The following is a 23,766-nucleotide window of genomic DNA, read 5'->3' as shown; positions in this document are numbered from 1 at the left end:
TGCACTCTCCCTTCACGAACAAAAATCTATAAAAGAAGTCTCAGAAGAATACTGCAGGCTACTGTCGGCAGGGTCAGGGCATTCGACACTCTCCGCAAATGGTCAATCAGGCATCCCAAAGGCGGCAGTGTCAGCGTTAGACCTGCCTTTCACAATGGAAGAACTATCCACAGCTATCGCGGAGACAAATAGACACACGTCTCCGGGTCATGATGAGGTGACCTATGAAGCCATTGCAAAGCTACCCCACACCTCCCGTCTTCGACTCCTGGAGTATTACAATTCTTCCTGGATGACTGGTGAGGTCCCCACGGAATGGAAGCTGGCGAAAATTGTGCCTGTTTTGAAACCCTGTAAGCAGCCAACAAGCTACGCATCATTCCGGCCCATTGCCCTACTGAGCTGCGTAGGTAAGCTCATGGAGCGCGTGATCTGCAAACGCATAACTTGGTTCCTAGAAAGCCGAAATGAGTTCCCCCAAGAAATGAACGGGTTCCGTCAAAACAGGTCTGCGACTGACAATATCATCTCCCTCGTCTCATCAATTGAGGAGTACCTTCATGCTGGGTACATCCCGACAGCCGTTTTCCTAGACATCAAGGCCGCCTTTGACTCTGTCTTTCACCATGCAATACTCGCCGCCTTTGCCAGTCTTGGCCTTGGAGGAAAGCTATACAAATGGATTGGGCATTATTTGAAAGAACGGCAAATTTTTATGACCACTCCAAACGGTCCAACACGCTTTCACGCAGTAGAGAGGGGCGTACCACAGGGAGCGGTGCTCAGCCCTCTCCTGTTCAATATTGCCCTTATACACATAAGAAGAAACCTTCCGCGAGGGGTCCGTATAACAATTTATGCTGATGATATCTGCATCTGGACCGCATCACGCTCGCGCTATATCACCCAGCAACGTCTACAGAGAGCGCTATTGCACATTTCGATGTACCTGGCTTCCAGAGGTCTTCGTCTCTCGCCAGAAAAGAGTGTTGCAATGGCGTTTACAAGAAAAACGATGACCCGATATCCGCTGCTCCTAGGCGGACGATAGCTACCATATGTACGATCTCAGCGATTCCTGGGTGTTGTAATCGACTATAATCTGTCATGGACACCTCAGATAAAAAACTCCGCGAGAGGATCACTGCAGCATCGCAAGTGTTTAGGTTCATGGCGGGAACAAGGTGGGGTAGCAACTGCCGATCAATGCTTCTGCTTGAAAAAGCCTACGTTGAAGGAACCTTGCGCTACTGTCTACCAGTGTTTCAAAGATTATCTACATCAAGCAATAAGTCTCTCGTTGCCGCACGGAACAACTGCCTGCGAATATGCCTTGGCCTCCCAAAGGGTTCCTCTGCATCAGGAACAGTAGCGGAGGCAGGATGTCTCCCACTAGAGGTGATTGCCGCCCAGGAAACTATGCGTACCCATCTCCGCCATGTTCTTCAAGGGAAGAAGCACTTCCTGCACCGTGCCCACCTAACTCACAGCAACTCTAGCTTTGGCCAGGCAGTGCAGCTCCTGCCCATCCCTACTATTAATCAGCCACAGAAACTACTACCTCTGGCCTTTCCTCCATGGACACTCTCTCCTCTAAAGGTGAAGAAGTTTGTTCCAGGTGTGAATGCAAAAAGCCGCATGCCACAGGCAGCGCTTCTGCAAACTACTCTCGCCTACTTAACGGAGGAATATAGGCAGCACACCCATATCTTCACCGATGGTTCAACTACTAAAGAAACCTCTTCATGTGGCCTTTATGTGCCCTCAACAGGCCATGCCCTTTCTTACCGGCTGCAGTGGAGGACACCCTCTACGACAGCTGAGCTTCACGGCATTAAGGAAGCTGTTTCTTACATCCTGCGCCGAACCGCCGACCGTTGGGTTATCTTCACCGATTCGAAAGCATCTCTCCAGATCCTGGCCAACCTGCTGAAGAAAACGAATCACCAGCCAGTTTCCCTGGACATCGGATATCTACATCATTTAGCTATTGCCGCAGGCCACTGCACAACATTTCAGTGGGTACCTGCTCACTGTGGCATTCAGGCTAATGAAAAAGCAGATGAAGCGGCCCGTAAGGGCCATCAACATCGGAGATACATTAGAACTTTTTTTACGAAATCTGATGCGTCCCAGGTGGCCAAAAGTTTTGCTTCCGAAGAAATGTATCGGCTTTGGAGTTTGCCGACATATCAGTACCAATTTCTTCACTCAATCGACCCACATCTTAGATCAAGACTCTCACCCAGAATTCCTCGACATCTGGAAACACTTCGTCTGAATGCTGCATATACAAACGGCTTACGATACCGTTTTAGACAAATGGACAGTCCGCACTGTGACAACTGTGCCGCGATAGAAACTGTGGAGCATATCTTGCTTGAGTGCCCTGCATATGCTAACGAGCGTGCGTACTATGAACATTGAATGCAGAAGCTCTGCTCAGTGCCCCTTACAATGGACAAAGTTTTAGGTCCCTTAGCCTGCCTTAGGCAACAGAGACTTGCAATGACTTTTCTATTCACATATTTAAAAGACATTAAACATCTCGATAAGCTTTAAATTCACTTGCACGTCACCTTCATGCATTCTTCATGCAGTGAACTTCGTCAGCCCATTTGACGGACTATGCACTCCATCACTCCATAGGTTACATCAATACTCGCCATTGCATCCTTAGTACCCATTTCATGGCCGCATTTTATCTTCGTTTTTTTTACCTCTTCCACTCTGCTCTCCTTCTGTCTTTATCTCCCAAATTCCCCTCCCTACGCAGAGTAGCATGCCAGCGATTTTTAAAACGCCGGCTAAATTCTCTGCTCTTCATTAAAGTCTCTCTCTCTCTAAGAGATGATTTAATGGCCGCTGGCCTAGCGCGAGCGCTCCGTCCCGCGCCACTGCGAGCGTCTTCTTCGTAACAATATGTAACAAGTAAAAAAAGAAAATTGAACACATGAGTAAACAAAGGCTAAGGAATGAAAGAAGGCAAGGACACTTGTCTGTATCAAGCACAACATATAAGTGAAAAGATTGCTCTCACGAAAAATGGTCCTTTAGTATTTCTTGGAATGATTTGCAATTAGTGCATGATACAATGGTGTTTGGCAGGGAATTCCATAGTGCTATTGCGTGCGTTTCGTGCTAAAACACTTATTGAAACAACCACAACGAACGCTCTGTTTATCTCCAGCTGCAAAGCCCAAGCTGTCGACCTGGTTTAGCTGTTGGGAGTGCCTCCAGCACAGCCTGTGGAGACCAGGGGGCCAGCGAGGCGCCTCTGGCAACCTGACCAGGATCTCGGTTCCAGAGTCACATCGGCGGGTGCCACTCTCGCGTTGCGCCACCATATACGTTGCAGAACAAAGTGTGCCTGCTGATCACGCCAGTCAAATTTAGGTGCGAATAATTTCGCACGCTCAAAAAGTTTGGAAAATCTGCAGTCAGACACTTAAGGATTGCCTACAAATTTTCCAACTCTTTTGAACGTGCAGCCTGGAGGTATTGCTTCGGAGACTTCCTGGCAAACACAGCGCTGGCAGACAACGGACGAGAAGAAGCGCCATGTTTCTCAAAATGCTTCTTACCCAACTTGCCCAGCGAAACACAGCGTTGGAGAGGCGAGCTGATGTGGAACGCGGAGATACGAAACAGTTTAACATGCTCACAAATTTACCAGCTATTCATTTTTTTTTTGCCAACAATTCGTCAGAAGGCAAAGTCATCGACGAATTTATTTTCCAAAACCTCAGCGTGACCAAATATTCCCCACTATAGTAAGATAGGCTTGTTGGCATACGGTCACGCCTGCAACAATGCGAAGGATGGGACCACAATAGACGGGCACCACGATTGAATTCACCAATTGAAAATGCGGCTACAACTAACCGACCACACACAGATGGAAGGATAGAGACAGCGACAAGTGCTCGAGAGGCTTTGGCCTTCGACTGCTGAGTGCAAGGTCGTTGAGATTCGACCAAAACTTGTCTTTTAATGCGAAAGAATTGCTAGCATCATTACGAGAAAAATGGTACCGAAAATCCCAGCGATACAAAGAAATATAGCGTGACGTCATCAAGTGGCCGTATGATGCACACAGCAAGCCGAGCATCGCCACTTCAGATAATTCTATGCATGTCGTTCGTCTATATGTACTCGCCTATGGACGACTTCCGTGTGGCGGCATTCGTGTGGTTGAGGTTGAATTGTATTTACTCTTCAGCGAGTGAGGACATCGAGAGGAAAAAGCTCCCGGGAGTTTGGCAGGCAATCGAGCCCTAAAAAGGACGGCAGCACTACGAGCATATATGCACATAAACAAATCATCAAATGCACAGCTGAAAGGACATAGCGGTACATGAAATACGAGAATAGAAGGTTTCCTACCAAAACTGGACAGAAAAGCTAAATGATGGCTTAAGGAACACAGCTGCTTAACAATTTATGACAAATCAGAATGTGAAAATAAATACACGAATGCGAATATGACAAGATACTACATACTTTAAAAGGCAAAAATGTAAGTTTAATACGAATAACAAAAATAAACGAGTTCTACACATTGAATTTATCGCACAAACAGGTGACCACACACTTGGGAACAAAATGAAGCAAACTAGATTGGCTAAAAGAGGAAATGCTCAGACAAGCATCTCTGATATAATTGAGAAGGGAGGCAAGACAATGCTTCAGCATCGCAAACCATAGCCATTTCGAGGCGTAATGACGGAAAAATGTGTTGGGCCGCGTAACGAGTATTTACTTCCATAACTAGCAAGTCCAGTCATGGTGGAGAAAATTATTTCTTAATTTATGCGTGTAACGAAGTGTTCAACCCAAGTTGTACAGATCGCACACCTTCGGCGCGTTAGTAAGATTAAAGAGGTCAGAGGTGGAACGGTCCCAAGGAAGATTATAAATTATTCTGATGGCTTTCTTTTGCAGACGTGCAGCTTTTGAAGATTTGTTTGAATAGTAATTCCCCGCACGAGGTGGCAGTAATATTGCTACGGACGCTGGGAGGTCGACGAAGTGTTTTTGGAAACGAAGACGACGCTGAGGTGCGCGCTTGTGTGCTGTGCGACTGTCCCAAGCCGTCGATCTTCTGCCTAATAGATTACCTCTGCTGTTGATAGCCATCACCACCACCAAATTTTGAGCGCATTTTTATAGTTGACCCCACGTAAATAGACTTAAACATGTTTACTATTCACACTGTCAGACCTGATCAAGGCTACTAAAAGAGTGGGTGATGAGAAAGTGCCGCAGGAACGGAATAAAAACAAACGCATGGAAACCAACCTAAGAATTCATGCAGTCATAGTTCGCCACCTGAATGAATTATGACACAAAAATCCAATTAAAGAAGACAGAGAACTGTGAACTTTATATGAAAAGCATCTTAGTTATAAAGTGACTGTGGTGTCATATCCTCGGGTCGCATACACCCTTCCTTAACAGTTGTCGTAAAAAGAGTTGGCTTAGCTCTGCTATGCCAGGATACACGCAGCGGCGAGCGCGCGCGGCGAGGCGCGTCAGCTGTGCGCAGTGAAGTCACGTGTCTCTGCGCCGGCGGCAGGAGAGGCAGCGGCGAGGCGCGCCAGCTGTGCGTAGTGACGTCACTCGCGCATGCGCAGTATGGTCGACGGAGGGAGCACGCGAAACATCGCGACTATGGCGAATGTAGCTCACGCTACAAAACCTAAACTTGCCGCAATCCCTTCGGAAGTGTGGAATGCATTGATAATGACACGACATTTCCTTTTTTTAGGAATGAATAATACAGGAAAGATCTATTAGGTTGCAGTCAAGTCGTCGCGCGAGCTGTAGCCACTGGGAGGAAGCTCGGGTAAGTTCGAAGGAGCGTCGCGCGAGCTGTAGCCAATTGTAGGCAGGGGGCAGTTAAATTAATGATCGGTCGTGACTCCTGACTAACTATTATCTCACTTTACCATGGGACGTTTCTCTATTGCTTCCTTATATGTCGGCTCTTGTTAGCGCTATTTCTTCGTCGTTTATTCTTGCGTTCTCTTTTTGACTTCTCTGCATTTCTCTTTTGATCAGGGCTCCCATATCACTTGCCAGTCTGTACTTCCTCTCTTCATCTATTTCCATTATTGCGAGTTTGCTATAGATTCCCTGCGATATTAGGCCTTAGACCATTAGTCAATAGTCATCTGCCTGTTACGTAATTCCCACGTGATTTGTTCTTTACATTTAGCTTCTCTATTGACTATAGCTGGAGTGCGCCGCTCACAGAAGTCTAGCATTAGCTTCCCGTTAGAATCTGTGTAGTTGTCCAGATCCTCGATGAGGCCATTCATGTCTCCAAGCAGAATAATATTGGCCCCGCCTACAAACTGCTTTATATTGTCATTGAGACATTTAACTAGATCCCTTTTTTCTTGCATTTGTCCCCTGTCCCTAAATAAACTACCCTAGCCATGTCCTTTTGCCAGCAATTGTACCTGACACCCAGACATGTTCTTTAAAAGTTGATTTTATTCTTTGTCAATTTGTTCTTTGATGTATCAGCACACCTACTCCTCCTCCCTTCTTCCCTATTATTGTCCTGTTGCTCTCTTCCCAGACATAGCCGTCGACTGGTGTTACATTTCTAGCCATTTCGCTCTCTTTCTACCCCTTGCATGTTTATGTAACTGTTGCTAGTGTTAATGTTTTTGTAGTTTTCTTTCTGGGACTCCTAGTAGCCACTTTTTTGGGGCTCAGCCGCCGTTGATACACTTTCTACTTCGCTTCTACCTAACCCTACGCCCTGAGTCGCAATGGACCCCCTAAAAAAGCAACCGCTCGGCCTGCCAGGCGCCAGCCGATCTCTGCTCCTACCCTTCCACTCAAATAGGTGCCATCTCGTGAAAGCATTTGCCCAAGCCTCCTCTGTGCACTTCCCTGTTTATGTCTGCCACTTCAAAGACTTTCTCCAAAATAGACTTCCTTATCTCTCGATTAAGAGTCACCACGTCCTTGACAACCTTTCTGTTCCGTCCTTGCACCTCCAGTACTGTGCACACCACGATCCGCGCTTGCTGTGCTATCGCCCTTGTACCGTAACTCCCTCAGCTAATCTTTTCACTACTTGTGCGGCGTCACCATTCAGGACATCATTTAGGCCCGCCGCTGCCACTACCAAGTTACGCCGTGCAGTATTCTCGTAACGTTCTCTTTTTCTCTCTCTCAGAACATCGTCAATTGTCCTTCCTGGGAATACCCCGACTGCTACCCGCCTATCACCCCTTACACGGTCCAGTATAGCTCTTTTGCAGCGCCTCATGTTTGAGTCACCAGCGATAAGCACTAGCGTACTCTGCCCCTCCCTCCTAACTTCCGGATCTTGCTGCCTCTTATCAGCGACTGTGACCTCATTTCCTGGGATTAGCTCGCGCCCCTTCTCTGTATCGCCTCTAGACTTCCTAGCTGCCACCTGTGCGTAGCTGTTCCTGTCTGACTTACTTTCTTATCGCTGTCTATGCCAGTGCAAGCACTATCCACGTGGCTGGCGCCGGAATGTCCGCCATTGTGGCTTCCGATGGCGGTGTCACCCATTTTTGCTTCCAGTTGACAAAGCTGTTCTTGAAGTTTGTGCTTCTCTGCCTGTAGCTCTCTTTCTAGAGCATCGTAACACTAGTATGGTGTTCGCTTGGTCAGACCTGCCCAGGCGTGCACTTAATGCAAAACATTTGCACATAAAATCTGTGTCGTCAGCCTCGTCCAGCGATTTGAATCGCGTTTTCTTCAAATTCCCGTACGCCGCACACTTCTTGCATTTGACCTTCAGTTCCTTGACCATCTTAGAGCACTAGATTTTTTCTACCACTAATTGATAGAATATTTACAGGCTCAAAAAAAACGCTTGCTCAAATAAAATTCTGCCTATGACAAATGTAGATCACGTGAAAAATAAATTATTACCTTTCTGAAATAGTTAACTCGCAAAATCTACAGCCACCGGCCAGAAAAGACCCGGCCCTTAGGTCACTGAGTTAAATTATTGCAACTTAGCCTGCACTTCACGATAATTTAACCTAAATATAAATGCACCTTACGTTAAAAATATTAGAGGAAAGAACTCTTCTATTTGACGCAGTAAGGTCGCTCTCGCAGTCGTCAGCCCTGAGTTAATTTACTAACCTAACTCAGCGCCACCGGCTCTGTTCGCAGACATCCGGCGAAAAGAATTGAGAGCATTTGTGCACCTGTGATTGGTCCACTTCCGGCCCAAGCTTCCTCTCACATACCTTCTCTGTAGAAGATTACGGATGGTTTTCGCAAAGATTTTCCCTATAAAGCGTGCCGATAGGAAAAAGCGAGGCAGCCTCAGCGCTCATGGTCCGTGTGTACAGCCTACCCCGAGGGCAGCCATCCTTCCGGCAGCAGTCCCGAGTCGTCGTGGTCCCAGTAGCCGGCGAAGACGGTGGGGCCCCGAACCTGCACCTCCTGGTCCCGGACGCGCAGCTCGGTGTGCGGCATCGGCCGGTAGCCGGACTCGTGGTGCAGGCCGAACGCCACGGGACCCGCAGTCTCCGTCAGGCCGTACGCCGCCTGCGCCACCGCTCGTCAGTTCACATTCGCCAGCGGTGTCCAACTTGTGCGAGTGGGTGTTTAATAGCAAACAGTGCGGCAGCTAGTAAGAAATAAACGAAATCAAGTGCACATAAAGTACCTCGGCATCGAGATAACAACCAACCTAACCTGGGCTGATCACATCACGAAACTATGTGCTAGTGCTTCCAAATCACTCGGATTCATCAGGAGATCACTTTCCACATCCACCGCAGCCACCAGACAACTAGCATACGAAGCGTACATTCGGACTAAACTAGAATACGCCTCAACAATATGGAATCCTCACCAGACCTACTTGACTGATTCACTCGAAGCCATCCAGAATCGGGCAGCACGCTTCATCACCTCGCAGTATAAATCTCAGCTCAGAAATCACAGCGTTGAAATCATCTCTCGGAATCAAATCATTAGTCTTTCGTAGAAAAATTTCAATTCTATGTCTTTCTCACAAACTGTACTTTAACTTTCCAGCACTTCGAGAAAACCTTCTACGAGCTCCGGCACGATCATCTCGTCATTTATTTAACTCTTTAAGCATACAGCGTTTCCACGGCTCCACGAATTCTTTCAATAAATCCTTCATTCCAAGTGCGATAGAAAGCTGGTATAACCTCCCCGAACACATCGTCATTGAGGCTAATCCTTCCAGATTCAGACAGCTCCTAATGGACGTTCTCAACGAAAAATAATTTTCCTGCAGCTTCCAAGCCCTGCAAACCGACCAGCCTGTTCCACTTCCAAAGTTGTAATCTGTTTTTGTTTATATTTCTGCCACACTCTACCATGACTTGATTATTTGAATTTGTTACTGTTGTCTTTTTTCGCCTTGTCCTATTTTTTTCTATTCTATATTTTATATTTCCTATATTTTTCTGTATTTCTATATTCCTTCTATATTTATATTCATGTATGACTGCTGAACACCTCTGTACCCCCCCCCCCCCCCCCCCTTATGTAATGACCCTAAGAGGACTTTTAAAGGCTAATAAATGATGATGATGATGAATAAACATGAAAACGACAGGAAAAACGACACGGGGCTTGCTTCTGAGTGCTTCAGTGTTCTATACTCGTCTTAATGTGACAGCTTCAAGATCGCCGCGTTCGCACAGCCTATCGTGGTGTGTCCTTCCATTCTTATGAGTTTCATGCTCGCTGTCGCATTTTTTACTGTGCCCAAGCTTGGCCAGTAATAGATCTCTCTGCAGTTTGTTCCATTCCACATGCTCAGTACATTCGTAACGCCGGTGTTTTTTGACACCTTCCTTAAACAACTCTGCCACGCCACTTGTGCAGAGCCTCAGGCTGCTGTCGGCGACGGGTTTGTCTTGTAGCAAGCCTGCGGTATAAGAATGCATTTGCTTGCACCTCAGGAAGTCCTCTCAGCTCACTCCCTTTAGCTTTTCTTGCTTCGGTACAACGAATAAACTGCCTCTTCCACACGATACTGCTGCACTGCGGTGAAGCCACCTAACTGGCTACGGTAGATGCCGAGACGCAAGAATACGGCTCTGAAAATTCGAAACAGGTCAGTCCGCTGCTACGTTAACTTGTGACCCAGGGAGGCTTCATTACGCGCACAGCGTGCCCACGAAGAGCAAGCACCGTACTCATCTGTCTTTCAGGATTTTCTGCTTTTGCAAACGAACTGTTGCACCAGCACATAAAAGACACTTTTGTACTTATTTTAGGCAACCAGACGGGCGTGAATACGTATTGTCGTCAGCCTTTCAATTATCTAAAATAAATTAATTTTATGCTTAGCAGTCGCTTACTGTTTTATTTGAAACTTATATCGCGCTTTTACTCTTAGCCTAGCCCATTTAGTACACTAATGTAGCGGAAGAAAGTGCGAACCACTTCCGAATTTTCACTCCAGTTTTCTTTGCGCTGTAGCCTCTGCTGCTTCGCCAAAAGCGGACGTCGATTGGGGCATATTTCTCTTGACGAGCCCTAATTACTCCACCCCCTCTGCGTGTGCGTTCTCACGTCTCCCTAGGAGCGTAATAGGTGACATAAAGATGCCACTTTCCAATTTTCAGAGCCATTTCCTTTGCGCTGAGGCGTGAGCGCTGTGTAAGTCGTGCGCAAAAGTGCAGAGACCACGGGAATGGCGGTGGTTGCGATTTGTCTGGGTGTAAAGGCGTGTCTGGAAGAAATGGGTAGAAATACGGGTTAACTTATTTGGCCCGGCATCCTATGCATATCTCGAAAGCAGGCGCTGCGCCGTGAGAATGCGCTGGCGCGCAGTTCTGTCAGTTCGCGTGGTCTCTCCACTTTTGCGCTCGGGTGTACATTTGAAGAATGGTTTCATCGCAAAGCAGAAATCGAACTAGATCTGTCCGATCTAGTCCGATCGGACTAGATCGGACTAGATCGTTGGACAGATCTAGTCCGACCGCCAATTTTTTTCGTTCTCATTTTGCTTCTCATATACATATTCTTTATGCTTTTTGAGAGAGCGCTCGACGACCTTTTGTTCACAAACAGCTAGGGACCCCGCATCTGATTTGTAGCCATTGTAGCAATGCTGCATGCATGCGTATCGCTAAAAGAATAAAGGTGGCGTTCAGGGCGTTTCTGGTGGCATTTGTGCTGGTCACTGGCATGCAATATACATGTAGGGTCCACCGAAAACATGGCGAGGTGAATGATTTTTTGCCCTTGCTTCGGGGGAACAGGCTGTGAACTGAAAGAAACGTTTGTCTACTCTATCCCTGCTCCGACTGTTTCACCAAAACATTTCTGATATTCTGCCAGCAGGTGCCCGGCGCAAGGTGCAAATTTGATTCCCGACTGCATATCATGGCTGTGATGTGCAAATACAGATGTGTACGCGTACTGCAGGATGTTAAAAAGACCCAGACTAATCAAAATGTAGCCCAAATGGACGTGATCTAGGTGTCATAGTTGCTCAGCGTGCGGCTCTGGGATAAAAGAAGATGTTGAGCACTTTGAGCGCTGCAAAACGACATGCATGTTCACAGTTGAGAAGTGAAAACAGTTCTGCGATAAAATAACGGAGGTTATGTTCCGCTGTAGTGCGTTACAGTGCTGCAACAGGCCCAAGCAGAATATGGTCGGCCAGTTGCCCTCCCTTAACCAATGAGCCTACTCCAACGTTGTGCTCCTGTTGTCTGATGTTAATGCAACGCTCGTTGGCGGAGGGGGGGGGGGGGGGGGGGGGGCGGGGAGAGGGGGGGGGGGGGCTCCCTCCGGAGGTGAACTGCATTACGGAACGTTGCCGAGTCAGCCAGTTGTGGCATGAGTTCAACGAAAAGAGCGCGATGAATAACAACAAAAAAAGCGGTTGTCAGTCAGCTCGCTGTTTTCGTTGAAACCATGTACATTTGTTAGCGCTGTGTGTGTGCCTGTCTACTGCTCACGGTCCCGTCTTTCGCGCTGTTTTCGCTGAGGATATGAAATGAAAAGCGAGATAAATTATTTAAACAGGCAGAGCACAACTGTGGGTATAAAAATTAAGGTGCACAAAACCAAATTAATGTTCAACAGCGCCGGAAGAAAGCACCAGTTTGCAATTGCTAAATTAATATTCTCTTACAACAGCAAGTGGTAAGCGAATACGTCTATACTCAGGGCAGTTAGTGACCGCTTATCCGGATCACAACATTGAAATAACTAGAAGAATTAAGAATGGGATGGAGTGCATATGGCAGGTTCTCTCAGATCAGGAATGGTAGCTTACCAATATCCCTGAAGAGAAAAGTATACAACAGCTGTATCTTACCGGTACTCACCTATGGGGCAGAAACATGCAGGATAACGGAAAGGGTTCAGCCTAAGTTAAAAGCAACGCAGCGAGCTTTGGAGAGGAAAATGATAGGTGTAACTTTAGTCAAGATGAGGGCGTAGTGGGTGAGGGAACAAACGCGGGTTAATGACATCCTTGTCGAAATCAAGAGGAAGAAATGGGCTTTTGCCTGACATGTAATGCGAAGGCAAGATAACCACTGGTCGTTAATGGTAATGTACTAGATTCGAAGAGAAGGCAAGCGTAGCAGGACGCGACAGAAAGTTTGGTAGGCGGATAAGATTAGGAAGTTTGCGGGGATACGGTGCCCGTAGCTGGCGCAGGAGAGGGTTAATTGGAGAGGCATGGAAGAGGCCTTTGCCTTGCAGTGGGAGTTATCAGGCTGATGAGGATGAACAATACGAAAATGCATTTGTTTCCAGGCAGCAATAATAATGAGACAATATTCAAACTATAATATAAACACTTGTAAAAATTAAAAATGATGCAGTTATATGAAAGATCACACAGCATATACGAAACAAAATTATTACAAATATACGAAAGAATGCAAATAAATGTATACTATACCGGTCGAACAGCAGTGAGAAGAGCGCAATCCCGATGTGATGATTCTACCGCAGGGATCTCAATCTCGTGTTTCTATGCGGGCCGCATTGAGAAAATTTCGTCTGCCTCGGGCCAGAAGCCAGAAAAGGGGAGGAGTGGGGGAGTGGTGTCAATCTTGCATCATGTTTAATTTCAGAAACCAGGAACCTGATTAGCCTTGTCAAGAAGAGGTTGTAATTTTTAATTGCAGGAATTACCCCTCAATTCTAAGCATGCCATGACAACACTGACAACACTTAGCAGCGACAAGGGTGCTATATACAGCCTTAGGTCTTGCGCGGAGACGATTCGCATTGTGGCTCTTAGGTGACCGTCGATCATCCTTGAACATAGAGCAGACTTGATTAAAGTATGTGCTCCCGATCATGCTAATAATCCTTGTCGCTTGGAGCCGGAGAACTGGAAAAATTGTCTAATCTAAAAATCGTGTAAAACTCTGGGACTCCTACGTCTTAAAACTTCTGTCTATAAAGTGGTGCTTGTTTGAAGTTCAATGAGGTCCATTTGCAACTCGGACTCAACATCGTCGACTCCCACAGCGAAGGGTACGCAGAAAATTTCGAACTGTTTGGAGGGGCTTGGGATGTCTTGAAATCGCGTTTGGGATTCTTCCACGCAGCTCTTCCGGCCTACTCACAACGCCACGATTTGTGTGCAATCCGAGGGCTGCGCTCAAAGTCTTCAGAGCTTTCATTGTTTTCCTGTAGTTGCCCGTCTCGTCTGTCTTCGGAATGTGAGTTCACCGAGGAACAAAACACTGTTGTTGCTGGGCGCCTCGGGAGACGGGTAATGAAAGCTACACTGAAGTGCATCGTGTGTGCCTTTTATTAGCACCTCAATACTTTGGCCTTGTACATGATGAAAGTTAGTGACTCATGATCAGGAATAAAGGGAGAGGTCGAAAATTAGTGCCTTTCAGCAAACCTCCTACAACAAACCTCCACAGGGCCTGCGCCATTAGAGCACGTGTTTCTAGTTCACAGGGCTATAATCGGGAGAATAATGGTAGCGACGCGTACTGAGGAGTCTCTAATCGGCAGAACCCGCCGCGGTTGCTCAGTGGTTACGGCGCGCGCTGCTGGCTCAAAAGGCGCAGGGTCGATCCCGGCCGCGGCGGCTGAATTTCGATGGAGGGCGAAATTCTAGAGGCCCGTGTGCTGTCCGATGTCGGTGCACGTTAAAGAACACCCAGCTGGTCGAAACTTCCGGAGCCCTTCACTACGGCGTCCCTCATAGCCTGAGCCGCTTTGGGATGTTATTAAACCCCAATAAATGAAATCTAATCGGCAGAAGAAAGGCGCCGCTGGAGCGTTTGTGCCAATAAAAGCCGATTCAGAAGAGAGAGTGGAAGATTCTCATCATCATCATCATCATTTATTAGACCCTTAAAGGCCCCTGGGAGGGGGTATTACATAAGGGGGGGGAGTAGTACATTCATCATGACTCACATTGGTGGGGAAAAAAAGAAAAAAAAAAGAACAAACAAGAAAACACACACACAACAAAAGCATAAAGAGAAATAAAGTCACGAAAGGGAAATGAAACCATTTATACAGCAAGATAACACATCAGACGTTCCTTAAACCTTTCAGGATCGCTTTCAATGACAACCGATTCTGGAAGCCGATTCCAGTCTTGAATAGCGGCTGGCAAAAAAGATTTGTTAAAGGCATTAGTTGATCCGTGTAAACGTTGGATGCTCATGGAGTTGAATAAACGGGATGACGTGCGCACAGGAGGGACTAGCAGGGACTCGCGTAGGTTAGGAAAATTGTGATATAATTTGTGCAATAAACATAAGCGAGAAACTTTGCGTCTAAGGGCTAGTGGGCTGATAGCGATGGATGACTTGATAGCGGTAATGCTGTGGTGAAAATCGTAATCTGAAGTAATGAAGCGTGCCGCACGATTCTGAATGGATTCAATGGTGTTAATTAAGTAAGCCTGGTGAGGAGACCAAATTGCTGATGCGTACTCAAGTTTAGTGCGAATGAAAGTCTCGTATGCTACTTTACGGATTGATTGCGGAGACAGTGAAAGTGACCTTCTAAAAAAACCCAGTGTTTTTGATGTATCAGCAACGAGTTGAGTGATGTGTTTTTCCCACGTCAGTTTGCTGCTGATTGTGACACCTAAGTACTTATATGATTCAACCAGCGAAAGGATAGTTGATTGAAGAGAATAAGGATACGTAATATTGGAATGCTTGCGTGAAATTTGCATAAATTTGCATTTAGTGATGTTCAGCTCCATCAACCATTCGGAACACCAATTATCTATTTTTTGTAGGTCATTTTGTAGGATAACCTGGTCGTCGTGAGAGGAAATGCGACGATATAACACGCAGTCGTCAGCGAAAAGACGAATGGGCGAAGATATGCCGGATGGGAGATCATTGATAAATATGAGAAAGAGCAGGGGCCCAAGCACAGAACCCTGCGGCACGCCTGAAATCACTTCATGAGTTGCTGAATGATAACCGCCGATGACGGTATATTGAAACCGGTTAGTGAGGAAACAGTTAATCCATGATAGTGTGAGGGGATCAATATTGAGGCAAGAAAGTTTTGACATAAGACGTCGGTGCGGGACGCGATCGAATGCTTTTGAAAAGTCTAAAAATATGACATCGGTTTGAAATAATGATTCCAAATGCAAATGAAGGTCAGTAGTGAATTCAAAAAGTTGTGTCTTGCATGAAAGACCGGGGCGGAAGCCATGCTGCTTAGAAAAGAAAAATGAGTTATTGTGAAGGTTGGTTTATGGTTTATGGGGCTTAACGTCCCAAAGCGACTAAGGCTATGAGAGACGCCGTAGTGGAGGGCTCCGGAAATTTCGACCACCTGGGGTTCTTTAACGTGCACTGACATCGCACAGTACACGGGCCTCTAGAATTTCTCCTCCAAAGAAATTCTAGCCGCCGCTTATTGTGAAGGTGGCTGGCGACTTGAGAGTATATAATGTGTTCCATGAGCTTACATGCAATGCACGTTAATGAAATTGGGCGATAGTTGGACGGATTTGAGCGGTTTCCTGATTTGAATACTGGCACTACCTTGCTTAGTTTCCAGTCTTCCGGAAGCGAGCTGTCGGTTAATGACTGGGTGAATATGATTTGCAAGATCAGGCTAGAAATTATTTTAGTGGACTTCAGAATCTTCGCGGGGAAGTTGTCAGGGCCGGGGCTGGTAGAGAACTTAAGGCTGTCAATAAGTTTCTCGATTCCTTCTGCAGAAATATGAATGGGCGGCATCTGGTTGAGGTGTGAGCGAGGTAAGACCGGCATGCTTTGAGCAGGTTCATGAGTGAAAATGGATGAGAAGTATGAATTCATTACATTGGAGCGCTGCTCTACCGGTACCAGAGAACCGTCTTCGTTAAGCAAGGAAATGTTATGGTTTTTACTACGCGGAGGAGTAAGAACGTTCCAAAACTTTGGGGGGTTGGTACGGAGGATGCTCAGTAGGTCTAGATGATAAAACTTTTTCTTAGAACTTTTTAAAAGCTTATTGTATTCCCTCAGAGCAGTAAAATATTTTTCCCATTTAAGAGCAGAATTTGATATTTTGGCAGCGCGGAAAAGGCGTTTTTTCTTTTGCGGTAGTTTTTTCAAAGGATTGGAAAACCAAGTTTGCCTGCGTCACCACGAATGGAAACGAGTGGTACATAGGTATGAATTAGAGATAAAAGTGTGTGTTTGAAAGCCATCCAGTTTTCGTTTACTGATCTACTGTTAGCAGATTCGCGAAAGGAAAGGTAGAACAGTTCCAACTCTTCGTTGATGCGGGTGAAATCAGCACTGTTAAAGTCGCGTATGTGTTTAATGGATGGTTGACGAACAGGTGCTTGAATGGATAGGTTGAATAACAGCATTTTATGATCACTCAGACCATCGACACACGACATAGAATCTATTAATTCTCCATCCGTGACAAAAACTAGATCAAGTGTGTTGAAATAACGAGTAGGTGTACTGACGGTTTGAATAAAGTTAAAAAAAAGTATTAGATCAAGAAACGCTTTAGACAGACGGGAGGATCCAGTTAAGTTGGCCCAGTTAATATAGGGAAAATTGAAATCGGCGCAAAGTATACAATTAGCGCGGGGAAAGCGACAATTCAATTCGAGCAGGATTAAATGCAATTCGTTAGTAAAGGAAATGTCACAATCAGGCGCGCGATAACAAGCAATCAGTATGTATGTGGTTCTAGAAAATGAAAAGTTAACGCACAGGATTTCTTGACGGCAGCTAATATCAATAGTGAAGGAAGGCGTGCAGGACTTAATGAAGACGAGAACGCCGCCACCCCTTCGACCGAGCCTATCGCGCCTGTGAATGGTGAATGCTGTAATGTTATCAAGTAGTTCGTCGTTCCGAATGTCAGCAGTCAACCAAGTCTCTGTCAATACCGCGATATCGGTGCTGTTATCGTCTAGAATAGCTTATATAGAGTCCTTCTTGGGCATGAAACTACGTACGTTGGCAAGCAAGGTAGGCATGGCTCGACATTCAAAAACTGTCGCAGGTGTTACAAGTGGCTGCCATGGCGGCAAGAACGGGCGCCGGTACGTTCGCGATGACTGCTATGCTTTGACTTCTTGCACCGTTTCAGATTCATCATCGTAAATGTACTGTTTGCTGCCAATAATAAGTTTGTCGAAGAGCATCTTGAAGGTTGAGTTGCTCTGCTGGCCGTACGCGAAGAGTTTCCCTCGAGCTAATCTAACACGTGCAGAATAATCTTCACGAACTTTATACTCCGAATCTTTCAGCTTAGGGCCAGCAGAGAGGATTTCGGACATCTTTTTAAAGTTGGCCAGTTTTACAATAATGGGGCGGCTTCTAGATTCATGGAACTGTCCCATTCTGTGGGCGCGTTCAATTTCAGCACTTTCGAGAGTTATGGCCAGCTGCTCAGAACAAATATGATAATGGATGACTCAGATTCTGCCCAAGTTTCACTCTTAACGTCGGGAATGCCAAAACAGATCAAGTTAGAGCGCCGGAGACGATTTTCAGAGTCGTCGCATTTCTTCGTGAGCGCCCTAATATCTGACGATATCTTCCCAATAGTAGGGTTAGTGTCCGGACTTGTTTTGTGTTCCTGGGATTTGTAGGCCTCTACGAATTTTTCAAGTGCGTCAACACGGACAGAAAGACCACTGACCAGGTTGTCTATTTTGGTTTGCGCAGATCGGATTGTTGCAACTTCGGCAAGTATTGCATTTTGGGTGAGTTCTATACGTACTATTGCTGCTGATATGGTTTCAAGAGATGCGGTGGGATCACCGGTGGGACCGGGGTTCAATTCAATGTCACCAGACAAGGCTAGATGCAAAAAAGTGAGATATGCGCTGAAGCAATATGAACAAAGCGATTCACAAAGCAATCGGCGACAGGAATACAGAGCATCAGGGGGGCACAACACCGCAAACAAGAAAGGGTTACTCGAGGTTACTTGAGTTCTATACGTACTATTGCTGCTGATATGGTTTCAAGAGATGCGGTGGGATCACCGGTGGGACCGGGGTTCAATTCAATGTCACCAGACAAGGCTAGATGCAAAAAAGTGAGATATGCGCTGAAGCAATATGAACAAAGCGATTCACAAAGCAATCGGCGACAGGAATACAGAGCATCAGGGGGGCACAACACCGCAAACAAGAAAGGGTTACTCGAGCGAATGCAAGGTTGCGGTAGGTAACTGACCTGCAGTAGAAAGGGTGACTTCATGCCCACATTCACGGCGGTGGCGTGCCCCGACTGGCTCGTGAGCGATGGTGCTATATGAAGACGGGGCGGATCCCCAGAGCTGATAGTTCCGAGTGGTTGCCAGATGAAGAGGCGCTCCGAAGCAGAAATTGGCGGATACGATGTTTCCTTGCTGTTCGTCGTAAATGGCTCGGAAGGGCGGCAGACCGGCTCGTCGAAGTCCAAAGCCAGGGACGAAGTAGTGCAGCAGGAGTCGAGAAGCACAGGGCCGATGGACCACAGTAGGAGAGCCTGCAGTAGAAAGGGTGACTTCATGCCCACATTCATGGCGGTGGCGTGCCCCGACTGGCTCGTGAGCGATGGTGCTATCTGAAGACGGGGCGGATCCCCAGAGCTGATAGTTCCGAGTGGTTGCCAGATGAAGAGGCGCTCCGAAGCAGAAATTGGCGGATACGATGTTTCATTGCTGTTCATCGTAAATGGCTCGGAAGGGCGGCAGCCCGGCTCGTCGAAGTCCAAAGCCAGGGACGAAGTAGTGCAGCAGGAGTCGAGAAGCACAGGGCCGATGGACCACAGTAGGAGAGCCTGCAGTAGAAAGGGTGACTTCATGCCCACATTCATGGCGGTGGCGTGCCCCGGTGGCGTGCTCATTGGGAATGCCGCTTTGACGTCACGTTGTTTACACCATGTAGAAGTCTGTTTCCACTCCAGTGTGGAAAATGTCCACTCCTGGATATCCTGGATGAACCTGCGGGAAATGGAAGGAGGTGGGCCTCTGCCCCCGTGTCGTGGGGAGTGGGCTCGTTGTTCGGTGTAGGGGTGCGGAGGAGTGACACAGTGAGGAAGAGGGTCGTCCTGCGCCTCGGTCCTTGTGCGCTCCTGAAGGCACCTCACGTCCGCCTGAAGATAACTCAGATTAAGGGGTTCTGCCTCTTTTGCGTTATGCAAAACATCAGTGCCTCTTGTGGACGTTACTTTTTGGCCGATTTATTTATTTATTTATACAAATACCTCACAGGTTCCACACTTGGAACATTGTGTGAGGGAAGGGGTTACAATATTTAGCATACAAAAGATGGTACAAAGTGGAAAGAACAAAAGTAAACAATTTTAAATACATTGGACTGCAAACAATTATTACAACGTACTTGAAGAAAACCGTATTATATTGACACAGAAGAAAAGACCGCAAACGAATAGCGGCACTGCATGTATTTGACTACACATACGAACACAATTTATGTACTATATCATGGATGCATAAAGGTGCTCAATTCGTTTTTGAACATTAATGGGTCACGTATGGTAGCAATGCAATCCGGAAGACCCTTCCAACACTTGATAGCACGTGGCAAAGCAGAAGAATTAAACGCGAGTGTTCGGCCGAATATACGCTGGAAGCGAAGATTATTATGTAGGCGACGTCAAGTGCGCATTGGGCGTGTCAGTGGCAGTGTGGACGCGTGACGACTGTATATTAGTTTCTGTAGTAAGCAAAGTGCGATATCCCTGTGTGTCTGTAAACTTGTTAGCGATAAAGAAAACTTGATGCTTGTTACGCTGGAATGAAGGTTGTAGTCGTGAGAAATACACCGCGCTGCACGATTCTGAATTGCTTCGAGGGAATGAATTAAATAAGCCTGATGTGGTGACCAGATAGCTGATGCATATTCTAGTTGGGGACGGACAAATGTTAAGTATGCTAACTTGCGGGTAGAAACAGGTGCGCTATGAAGATTTCTCTTCAGGTAGCCGAGTGTGCGCGATGCTTTGGCAGTTATGTATTGAATATGCTCCGCCCAAGAAAGATTAGAAGTAAGATGAACGCCAAGGTATTTATAGGAAGACGTGCGGGATAGAGTGACACTGTTAAGGGAATAAGTGAATAGCGAGTTTGAATGCTTCCGGCTAACTGTCATGATTTTACATTTGTCAGTATTAAGTGTCATTTGCCATGATGTGCACCAGTTAGTTACGCATTCAAGGTCCTGCATTGCATGGTCGCTCAAGAATTGCATGGTCAGTGGTTGAGCGGATTTGACGATAAATTATGCAGTCATTGGAGGACAGTCGCACTGATGATGTAAGATGCGATGGCAGGTCATTTATGAAAATTGAAAATAATAAGGGACCGAGTACACTTCCCTGAGGGATGCCAGAAGTGACGTCACTAAGGGGTGATGAAAAGTGGTTTGTTACCGTGAACTGCTTTCGAAAAGATATGAAGTTCCGGATCCGGGAGACGGTTAGCGAGTCTAAATTAAGCGACGATATTTTAGCTATAAGGCGACAATGGGTAACACGGTCAAACGCTCTGGAAAAGTCAATGAATATGCAGTCAGTCAGGTAGTTTTCACCCATGAGTCAGGTAGTTTTCATCCATGTTCTTGAATAAATCACTAGTAAGTTCAATTAGTTGTGTATCACAGGAAAACCCATTTCTGAAACCGTGCTGGCGTCGGAAAAAGAAATCGTTGTTCTCCAGATGGCTCGCGATGTTAGATGCAACTATGTGTTCAAGTAACTTACATGGAGTACTCGTTGGTGATATGGGACGGTAGTTACTAACCGTGTTTTTGTCGCCAGATTTGTAAACCGGCATTATTTTGCCAATCTTCCAGTCATAAGGCATTTCGCCAGTTGCTAAAGATTGCTTGAAAATAGGACAGAGAATGATACTAGAGGGATGTATGGTGTGTTTGAGAATTTTTGTATTTATTCCGTCTACCCCTGAGAAAGTTGATACCTTAAGACTTAATTAGAGATGCTACGCCTTCTGCTGTTATATCTGTGGTAGTCATGAATGGGTAATTGAGTTCTTGTGGTTGAGGTAGATTGAAATAATCTTCGGTAGTGAATACTGATGTGAAGTAGTCATTAAACGTGGCTGGACAGTTCTCTTGAGGTATTGGACATTCGTTTTCATCAATCAGTGAAATTGTGTCCGACGTGCATGACGGGGAAATTGTTTTCCAAAATTTTCCCGGGTTATTTTTTATGAGCGATTGAAGGTCCTGTGATAAGAATTTATGTTTAGCCTTCCGGATGGCATGACAGTATGATACTTCACAAAGTCTGTGCTCAGCATGCGCAGAATCAGTGCGCAATCGTTTCGCGGCTCTGAAAAGCCGTTTTTTCTTGTTTTTCAATGCTCCTAAGGATTTGTTATACCAATGTTTAGATATGTTGACCCGTAATGTTATTCTCAGAATGTGTTTGCGCACCAGGTTCGCTATTTTATCTTTGTACAAAGTCCAGTTTTCGTTAACAGATCGGGATAAAAATTCACGAACAAAAAAATCGCAGAAATACTCGAGACAACGATTAATAGCGTCAAATCAGCCTTCCTGTAATTTAGTATCTGCTTTGGTTGGGTGCGGCGTGAGTAATAAGGGGCATTAATCGATAACTGAATGAGCTGATGATCACTGAACCCGCCATTATAAGTTATATCGCTAACCCTCTCTGGAGCAGATGATAGAATAAGGTCTAAAATGTTAGCATCGCGTGTTGGAGCGTTGACTAGTTGAACAAAAGAAAAGTCGTGTGTTAGCTGCATGTACTCATTGGAGGCAGAAGAATGTGAAGATAAGTTCCGCCAATCAATGTCTGGGTAATTAAAATCACCGAACAAGAAAATGTCAGATTTAGGATATCTAGTTCGAATAGCCGTGATATTGTCGTGTAGGTCAGCGACAAACGTGGCAGGGGAGTCCGGGGGCCTGTAGCAGATGCCTAAGAAAGTGTTACCGAGACGGGATATTATTACTACCCATATGATTTCTAGTTCACATGGGATATCCACAAGGAAAGGCAAAATGTTATTATTAACTGCATTTAATACTCCGCCGCCCCTTTTGCTTATTCTATCTTTCCGGTAAATTTGAAATCCGTTGCTATCAGGCAGAAGTTCCTCGTCAGCGATATCTGGACGCAACTACGTTTCTGTTAAAAGTAGTATATTACAGTGGCTAGTATCAAGATATGAGCAGAGTTCGGTGCGTTTAGGAGGAAGGCTGCGTATGTTAGTGAATGTCAAACGGAGAGTTGGACTTGGAATGCTATATGTAGGCGACTGGATCGGGTTTTCGGTAACACGTGCATTGCTTCGGCATCTTAGCTATCGTGAGACTTCTATTACTTTGTCAGTGTCAGAGTCGTACATGTACAGGCCCGGCCATAAGTAAACGGAGCACGCTATTGCGTTCGAAGTGCAATCACGCTTTCTTCATTGGTAATGAAGAAGCGTTGTTTGTCTACAAAAAAGCCCACCAACCTCCTCTACCAGCATGCGTGTACCACTGCTGGAGATTTCTATTAGGTGACGCGTCAAAAATATTTGAAGACAGTTGCGTGCTCCGTTTACTTTTGTCCGCTCCTGTACACTGAATCCCCCATGCACAGTTTGTCTAAGCTGAGCTTGTAGGCCGTTTTTTTAGAGTTGGAAAATTCCAAGACCTTTTTCCTGGCGAGCCGCGTTTGTACTGAAAAGTCCTCACGCACTGCGTAATCGGTGTCCTTAAACTTCTTTCCGTTTTCGAGAATAAGTTGTTTGTCCTTAAAATATGTAAGTTTTACTATGAGTGGCCTGCATTTCTCAGTCTGAAACTGCCCTAGACGATGCGATCTTTCAATTTGTGTAGATTGAAGATTAACCCCTAGTTTTTCGGAACAGAGATTTATAACTTTATTTTCTGCCGTCGACCAGGTTTCAGACATCTCGTCCGGAATGCCAAAAAAAAAAACAGCAGATTGGATCGCCTAAGTCTGTTTTCCGCGTCTTCACATCTCGATTCGATTTTTCGAAGCTGTGCGCCAATAGTACCTGACATATTCGGTCCGGACTGGGACGCTGCCGAAACCTGCTCAATCTTACGTTCCGCCATATCAACTTCGACTGTGCGAATCCTTTCTGACAGTTGCTTTAGATCGACGTCAACACAGGCCCGCCAGTGCTTAAGCGCAGTCAGTTCACTCCGAATGTCGTTTTGACCTACTTCTATTCTTTGTACCGTAGCGAGCACAGTTGACAGTACATCTTCGTTTCCGGGGTTGACCAGGGTTTGTCTCCACGTCGCCGCAGAGCATC

The 23,766-nt window shown here is 46.1% G+C and overlaps 1 protein-coding gene across 4 annotated transcripts in view; it reads right to left on the bottom strand.

The window, feature by feature from the left end:
* Positions 1 to 23,766, bottom strand: part of LOC149325065 (medium-chain acyl-CoA ligase ACSF2, mitochondrial-like) — a 187,124-nt gene that overhangs the window by 21,185 nt on the left and 142,173 nt on the right. For 3 of the 4 annotated variants that reach the window (XM_089562684.1, XM_089562686.1, XM_089562685.1), the window contains one exon: positions 8,366 to 8,559. In XM_089562684.1, coding sequence (XP_089418810.1) covers positions 8,366 to 8,559 — 194 coding nt within the window. Of the gene's footprint in view, positions 1 to 8,365; positions 8,560 to 18,674; positions 19,263 to 23,766 lie in introns of all 4 variants that reach the window. The other variant, XM_089562687.1, reaches the window with a different exon arrangement.

This window comes from Amblyomma mixtum, chromosome 10 (genome assembly GCF_055824585.1).
Source record: "Amblyomma mixtum isolate Tamu chromosome 10, ASM5582458v1, whole genome shotgun sequence".
Taxonomy (NCBI): domain Eukaryota; kingdom Metazoa; phylum Arthropoda; class Arachnida; order Ixodida; family Ixodidae; genus Amblyomma; species Amblyomma mixtum.
Note: the sequence above shows the minus strand (reverse complement) of the source record. Positions and strands in the feature narration are given on the sequence as shown.